We start from the raw sequence: 8,727 nt of genomic DNA, 5'->3' as shown, positions 1-8,727 counted from the left end.
GTCAAAGGGACTCTATCTGTGATACAATATCCACAGTCAACATCTGTCTTCAGGAGTTGTGGGAATCAGGGTGATGCAAAACATTTTTTTGATGTGTGTACATTTCTGAAAACAAGGATAATGGTGCCTAGATGTTAGTTCAGTGCGAATGCACAAATATCAGCCAAACTCTTACAGGAGTTAGAATTTGTGAGTAGAGAGTTAAATGGATGAGGGAGGTTGCATTGCAGTGAGCAATATGTTGGAAATTTGAGTCAGTCAGGGACCTCACCCAGATGACCAAAGTGGTTAAGTCAACCGTTCATGAGAATTTTCAACTTCTGCCATTGCGTTACCACAATGTCCTGTGGAGCTAGCTGGTTCTATTTATCACCCAACGTTTCTCTTTCCTTCCCTTTCCCATATTTCATGTTTCTGGAATGTAAACAATCTAAGGTGCAAATACTTTGCTCTTATGACACTGTACACTGTAAGAGGACATATTCAGTACTGGGTTATGTAATTGCAAGATGCACTACAATTATCCAAAAAGTCTGGAGTAATTAAAGTGTACAATACTATTCACTTTTTTTATTTGTGGAATAATATATCTTCTACAGACTATCGTAGTGTCGTGTTACAGACAATAGGCATGTTAAAGAGATGTAAGTCATTTTCATCAGAAGTAAACAGTGTAGCATCAGGGCAACATTGCTAAACATAATATCTAATTAAAGAAAGTATGCTTTAATTTTTCAAAAATAATATTTAATTATTCAGAAATATACATAATACAAAATATACATTCTTATTGCTTTCCAGCATTTGTACATAATCATTTGATGCCTAATACAAATGGAAACATCTGAGACCTTAAAATATTCTTCGGTCTCCTCCTGCCCCTTTATTCTCCACAGTCATTTATTTAAAGCTTTTACTTCCACCATTACAAATTACTTGAAGGAACAGTCAAATGAGCTTATGAAGTCTCACACATTTTCCCACAGACACAACACTGAATTTTTACATGTATGACATTTTGATATACATGTCTCCTGTTCATCACAAATTTGAGTATTGTTGTTTTTACTGCTTTATCTAAAATACAGACACAACACACAAAATCTTTGACTACAAAAAAAAAAAAAAAAAAAAAGCTGCTAAATTTGATCATTTTAGTACCACTTTTCAGAATTTCCAGATGTGCTTATAATGCTGGTACGGGATGTATTAAGTAGAGAATTCTGATGAATACTTTCTGTTGATGGTGGCCACCTTAGTGCTGATTGACAAGACTCTGCTCTAGAAGGAGTTCTGTCATTAGCAGTTGCTGAATCCTCTGTTCTGTGGTTTCTCTTTGTTAGTTTCCGTAAATGAGAAGTATCTGTGGAACACAATTGTGTTGCAGCTGGTAACAGAGATTGTGACAAGGTAACAGACTGCAGACTAGTTGCCCGCTGCAGGGAGAGGCGTAGTGGTTTCTTTGGAGGTGTCGGCCGTTGTGGTTTTGTTTCTCTAGGTACAGAATTATTTCCGAGTTTGCTATTGTCTCCATTTTGACGCAGCATAATTACAGATGATTCAGAAGTGTAATCGGAGGACTTGCTGCTCTGGTTATCTGTGTGATCATGATTATCAGACTGATTATGATTTGCACTTCCTCTCAATTCTGTTTCAGAGTCCATGGATTTAACACTCCGCACTTCATAGGATTTGCATATCTTTCCATCTCTGAGTGTTTCATTCACACTTCTAAGGTTTCTTGTGGTGCTTTTATGTTCTGAGGTAGGTAAGCCATTGTCACTTTTCCGATGATGGTGTGATTTTTCAGGATCTTTGTGTCTTGTATGCTTCTGTTGTTCCAAAGTATCTGAACCATCTAAATTATATGAATCTGATGTGTGATGCCCATTCCTTAACTTGTGGGTCTCTGATAGCTGATGTCTGCTTCGAGGTTGTAATAAATGTTTTGAGGCAGAGATCCTGGTATGACTTGCATCCAGTGAGTTGGTGCTTCGGGCACTGTGTAAGCTATGTTTATTATGTCTATGATAATGGTGATGATTATGATGATGAAACTGTCCCCCCGATGACGAACAATCTGAATTCCCACCAAAGTCTAGAGATTTACTGCTATGAGAATCTTGGGTCCTTGACTTCGGTCGTAGTGTTGGCAGGCAGTTTTTGGGACTAGCCATGCCTGGCAGGTTCGCAACAAGGGCCGTTACTTGTGGCCCTTTTTGAAACACCTGTAAACAGATCACATGAAAACTAGAATTAGTTATGAGTGTACATGAAATCAATTTATATTACAAAAAAGGAATTTCACTCGCTTCTTGCATCAGACAGATGAAATTGTTTCAATAAAGAGTTGCATTCATTCACAGAATTTGTAATTGAAACCTCCATCTTTGTGTAAAAAGTTAATTAATTAATTAAGTAACAAAAAACAGATTTTATTTTTGTTTTGTAAACATTATCATTACAGATTCTTAAACATTTCATCAGTATATTATACTGTCATAAAACTGTTAATATGAAAGGGCTTCAATCTGTAATTTTTAATTTCATTCTTTATCAAAAGCAGTTTTATTTAGTCCTGGTATTGTAAAAAGTAAGTCATTGTACTTCATTTACTCGATTTATACATGCACAAAAATGAAATTGAAGTCAGTACAAGAAATAAGGAACTGAGGAACACCATGCTGTATTCGGTTAAATCTACTGCCCAGCCAGGGCCACAGAGGCACAATAGAGTCCTAACTCACTTCTGGATTGAACATTGCCTTATTATGCATGAAATCTTTTAACTGATCAGATGACTTGTCACTTTGAGGTGCTAGTTGCAAATGTTCATTTTAGTGTTACACATGTTAGGGCAGGTTATGGTTTGTGTGGTAACTCTCTCTCTGTTTTGGTCGACAGGATCAAAAACCCAAATGTGAACCAGGATTTTGTATTTTATCTTAGTGGTGCAGAAGAAGATAAACTACCAAGTTCTAAAATACTTCAAGTTTGTTGGTCTATATTATCTTCAGAACACTTGTCATATTTATCTATTCTGCATAATGGTTGCTTTTAATAACTTTATTCTATAATGTAATGTATTTACCATGAACATTACTTATGGGGGTACTGACTAATATGCAGTTTTGCACCTTAACCCAAACACTCTCAGTAGTTGTAATTTACATTAACACCTTAACAGCTTTTTAATTGTATGTATTTTTATTACATTTGCTTAAGTTGAAGAATGAAATGACTTCATCATTTTACTAACTTTCTTGATGAATATTGACAGATAGATTCCTTTGGTTGTATTTGTTCTGTTCTTGCTCATTTTGTATCCTTCTGTATAAGAGTTGGTGGTTTCCTTCATTTCATTACTTCCTTGCAACCTTACCTCTTCCATAATGAGATTTTCACTCTGCAGCGGAGTGTGCACTGATATGAAACTTCCTGGCAGATTAAAACTGTGTGCCCGACCGAGACTCGAACTCGGGACCTTTGCCTTTCGCGGGCAAGTGCTCTACCAACTGAGCTACCGAAGCACGACTCACGCCCGGTACTCACAGCTTTACTTCCGCCAGTACCTCGTCTCCTACCTTCCAAACTTTACAGAAGCTCTCCTGCGAACCTTGCAGAACTAGCAGTCCTGAAAGAAAGGATATTGCGGAGACATGGCTTAGCCACAGCCTGGGGGATGTTTCCAGAATGAGATTTTCACTCTGCAGCGGAGTGTGCGCTGATATGACACTTCCTGGCAGATTAAAACTGTGTGCCCGACCGAGACTCGAACTCGGGACCTTTGCCTTTCGCGGGCAAGTGCTCTACCAACTGAGCTACCGAAGCACGACTCACGCCCGGTACTCACAGCTTTACTTCCGCCAGTACCTCGTCTCCTACCTTCCAAACTTTACAGAAGCTCTCCTGCGAACCTTGCAGAACTAGCAGTCCTGAAAGAAAGGATATTGCGGAGACATGGCTTAGCCACAGCCTGGGGGATGTTTCCAGAATGAGATTTTCACTCTGCAGCGGAGTGTGCGCTGATATGACACTTCCTGGCAGATTAAAACTGTGTGCCCGACCGAGACTCGAACTCGGGACCTTTGCCTTTCGCGGGCAAGTGCTCTACCAACTGAGCTACCGAAGCACGACTCACGCCCGGTACTCACAGCTTTACTTCCGCCAGTACCTCGTCTCCTACCTTCCAAACTTTACAGAAGCTCTCCTACGAACCTTGCAGAACTAGCAGTCCTGAAAGAAAAGATATTGCGGAGACATGGCTTAGCCACAGCCTGGGGGATGTTTCCAGAATGAGATTTTCACTCTGCAGCGGAGTGTGCGCTGATATGAAACTTCCTGGCAGATTAAAACTGTGTGCCCGACCGAGACTCGAACTCGGGACCTTTGCCTTTCGCGGGCAAGTGCTCTACCAACTGAGCTACCGAAGCACGACTCACGCCCGGTACTCACAGCTTTACTTCCGCCAGTACCTCGTCTCCTACCTTCCAAACTTTACAGAAGCTCTCCTGCGAACCTTGCAGAACTAGCACTCCTGAAAGAAAGGATATTGCGGAGACATGGCTTAGCCACAGCCTGGGGGATGTTTCCAGAATGAGATTTTCACTCTGCAGCGGAGTGTGCGCTGATATGACACTTCCTGGCAGATTAAAACTGTGTGCCCGACCGAGACTCGAACTCGGGACCTTTGCCTTTCGCGGGCAAGTGCTCTACCAACTGAGCTACCGAAGCACGACTCACGCCCGGTACTCACAGCTTTACTTCCGCCAGTACCTCGTCTCCTACCTTCCAAACTTTACAGAAGCTCTCCTGCGAACCTTGCAGAACTAGCAGTCCTGAAAGAAAGGATATTGCGGAGACATGGCTTAGCCACAGCCTGGGGGATGTTTCCAGAATGAGATTTTCACTCTGCAGCGGAGTGTGCGCTGATATGACACTTCCTGGCAGATTAAAACTGTGTGCCCGACCGAGACTCGAACTCGGGACCTTTGCCTTTCGCGGGCAAGTGCTCTACCAACTGAGCTACCGAAGCACGACTCACGCCCGGTACTCACAGCTTTACTTCCGCCAGTACCTCGTCTCCTACCTTCCAAACTTTACAGAAGCTCTCCTGCGAACCTTGCAGAACTAGCAGTCCTGAAAGAAAGGATATTGCGGAGACATGGCTTAGCCACAGCCTGGGGGATGTTTCCAGAATGAGATTTTCACTCTGCAGCGGAGTGTGCGCTGATATGAAACTTCCTGGCAGATTAAAACTGTGTGCCCGACCGAGACTCGAACTCGGGACCTTTGCCTTTCGCGGGCAAGTGCTCTACCAACTGAGCTACCGAAGCACGACTCACGCCCGGTACTCACAGCTTTACTTCCGCCAGTACCTCGTCTCCTACCTTCCAAACTTTACAGAAGCTCTCCTGCGAACCTTGCAGAACTAGCACTCCTGAAAGAAAGGATATTGCGGAGACATGGCTTAGCCACAGCCTGGGGGATGTTTCCAGAATGAGATTTTCACTCTGCAGCGGAGTGTGCGCTGATATGAAACTTCCTGGCAGATTAAAACTGTGTGCCCGACCGAGACTCGAACTCGGGTCCTTTGCCTTTCGCGGGCAAGTGCTCTACCAACTGAGCTACCGAAGCACGACTCACGCCCGGTACTCACAGCTTTACTTCCGCCAGTACCTCGTCTCCTACCTTCCAAACTTTACAGAAGCTCTCCTGCGAACCTTCCAGAACTAACACTCCTGAAAGAAAGGATATTGCGGAGACATGGCTTAGCCACAGCCTGGGGGATGTTTCCAGAATGAGATTTTCACTCTGCAGCGGAGTGTGCGCTGATATGAAACTTCCTGGCAGATTAAAACTGTGTGCCCGACCGAGACTCGAACTCGGGACCTTTGCCTTTCGCGGGCAAGTGCTCTACCAACTGAGCTACCGAAGCACGACTCACGCCCGGTACTCACAGCTTTACTTCCGCCAGTACCTCGTCTCCTACCTTCCAAACTTTACAGAAGCTCTCCTGCGAACCTTGCAGAACTAGCAGTCCTGAAAGAAAGGATATTGCGGAGACATGGCTTAGCCACAGCCTGGGGGATGTTTCCAGAATGAGATTTTCACTCTGCAGTGGAGTGTGCGCTGATATGACACTTCCTGGCAGATTAAAACTGTGTGCCCGACCGAGACTCGAACTCGGGACCTTTGCCTTTCGCGGGCAAGTGCTCTACCAACTGAGCTACCGAAGCACGACTCACGCCCGGTACTCACAGCTTTACTTCCGCCAGTACCTCGTCTCCTACCTTCCAAACTTTACAGAAGCTCTCCTGCGAACCTTGCAGAACTAGCAGTCCTGAAAGAAAGGATATTGCGGAGACATGGCTTAGCCACAGCCTGGGGGATGTTTCCAGAATGAGATTTTCACTCTGCAGCGGAGTGTGCGCTGATATGAAACTTCCTGGCAGATTAAAACTGTGTGCCCGACCGAGACTCGAACTCGGGACCTTTGCCTTTCGCGGGCAAGTGCTCTACCAACTGAGCTACCGAAGCACGACTCACGCCCGGTACTCACAGCTTTACTTCCGCCAGTACCTCGTCTCCTACCTTCCAAACTTTACAGAAGCTCTCCTGCGAACCTTGCAGAACTAGCACTCCTGAAGGAAAGGATATTGCGGAGACATCCTTTCTTTCAGGAGTGCTAGTTCTGCAGTTTTAATCTGCCAGGAAGTTTCATATCAGCGCACACTCCGCTGCAGAGTGAAAATCTCATTCTGGAAACATCCCCCAGGCTGTGGCTAAGCCATGTCTCCGCAATATCCTTTCTTTCAGGAGTGCTAGTTCTGCAAGGTTCGCAGGAGAGCTTCTGTAAAGTTTGGAAGGTAGGAGACGAGGTACTGGCAGAAGTAAAGCTGTGAGTACCGGGCGTGAGTCGTGCTTCGGTAGCTCAGTTGGTAGAGCACTTGCCCGCGAAAGGCAAAGGTCCCGAGTTCGAGTCTCGGTCGGGCACACAGTTTTAATCTGCCAGGAAGTTTCATATCAGCGCACACTCCGCTGCAGAGTGAAAATCTCATTCTGGAAACATCCCCCAGGCTGTGGCTAAGCCATGTCTCCGCAATATCCTTTCTTTCAGGAGTGCTAGTTCTGCAAGGTTCGCAGGAGAGCTTCTGTAAAGTTTGGAAGGTAGGAGACGAGGTACTGGCGGAAGTAAAGCTGTGAGTACCGGGCGTGAGTCGTGCTTCGGTAGCTCAGTTGGTAGAGCACTTGCCCGCGAAAGGCAAAGGTCCCGAGTTCGAGTCTCGGTCGGGCACACAGTTTTAATCTGCCAGGAAGTTTTCTTACCTCTTCCATGTTTGCTTTACCTAGAAACTTAGTTTATTTCTATGTGTCAAAAGCTGTAACACTTGTCGTGAGAAATACATGCTTTTTTTGGCAACAAGACTGTGTATGTCAGTAAAGAGTGGAAGCTTTAAGGGACACAAAAGATCATACAAAACTATTTGCATTATAATACAGAAAAATTATACTCTTAAGTGGAATGTAGTCTCAAGGAGGGGACAAATGGCAGGCCGGCTGTAGCTTATGGATTCTCATATCAGTCAGCTCACAGATGTGGTGACAACACCACAGGCTATAGAAAGAAGAAGAGTGAGTCACATACATTGTGTCTTATGGTCACTGGAGCAGACAGGAGACTGTCACCTGTCAAAAAATTCTTTATGGTCTAGATTATCAACAACTGTAGATAATGTTGGTGACACAAGACATAGGTGGAATATCAAAGAATGATGTTACAAAATATAATGATGAACACAACTAGAAGAATAATACTGCATCTGCTCCAGAGACCAACACCCTTCATAGAAAGCTGGAAATAAGAAGAGAGACTGCAGTATGACCCCTATCAAGAAGGGAGCTGAGATGTGATGAGAGCTGTACGTGGGAGGCAAAGGCTCTGCACAAATACTACGAGGGATAGCCACTATACGAGCAGAGCAGTATGGAACCAGCAAGCTTCATGCATCCTCAAGTCACACTCCATCAGATGCTGCAGCTCAGTGTTCCCCCTTGTGTCCAAAGTTTTTGCTCATGCCAGAACTTAATAATTTTTTATCTGTAGGTGTACATCACTGAAAGTTAAAAGAAGCACCATTTAAACTGACCTGCAGTAGGCCCTCAGTGGGGGCTGTAATGTCGGCCCTCACACCATGAGCAGTGGCAGGATGCGTAGATGTCGCGGCAGTGGCAGCCCTCCGCAGTTCAGCCACCTGCTCCTCCAGATATGAGATCCGGTGTGAGAGGCGCACATTGTCACGCTCGGCGTCTTCGGCCCGCTCCCGTTCCCGTGTCACTTCCAGTTGGCTGCTGCAGGTACTCTGATGCCCGTGTTCACTGTCTGCATCACTGTGGCTGTGAGTGCGTAGCACCACCAACTGTGCGGGTGCCGGGGACACAGAAAGCAACCGCTGCAGATCAGCTGCTGATTTGCTGCCAGACATCACCAGCTTGCCATTCACCTCCAGCAACCTACAGTTCCGTAATAAACAAAATAATTATGTTCATAAATTTTGAGTTCTTAATGGCAGGTTTACTTTCCAAGAGCAAATTCTGTATCAGCTTCAGTCCGAAAACTAAAAATTCTAATTTATGTTACAGATGTCTGTTAGGAACACAAGTAAGATCAGTGTAGAATGATGTTACAGAGAAGTGGCATGACACATTTGTTGCGAGCAAGGGATA

General features: G+C 44.6%; 1 protein-coding gene across 1 annotated transcript in view; it reads right to left on the bottom strand.

The window, feature by feature from the left end:
* Positions 1-1,123: 1,123 nt before the first annotated feature.
* The window catches only part of LOC126090494 (uncharacterized), a 687,867-nt gene continuing 680,263 nt past the window's right edge, over positions 1,124-8,727 (bottom strand). Inside the window, exons 8-9 of the mRNA XM_049906991.1 lie at positions 8,151-8,514; positions 1,124-2,228 (exon numbers count right to left, since the gene is read on the bottom strand). Coding sequence (XP_049762948.1) covers positions 1,155-2,228; positions 8,151-8,514 — 1,438 coding nt within the window. The 3' untranslated portion in view covers positions 1,124-1,154. The remainder of the gene's footprint in view (positions 2,229-8,150; positions 8,515-8,727) is intronic.

Source organism: Schistocerca cancellata, chromosome 1, assembly GCF_023864275.1.
Source record: "Schistocerca cancellata isolate TAMUIC-IGC-003103 chromosome 1, iqSchCanc2.1, whole genome shotgun sequence".
Taxonomy (NCBI): domain Eukaryota; kingdom Metazoa; phylum Arthropoda; class Insecta; order Orthoptera; family Acrididae; genus Schistocerca; species Schistocerca cancellata.
Note: the sequence above shows the minus strand (reverse complement) of the source record. Positions and strands in the feature narration are given on the sequence as shown.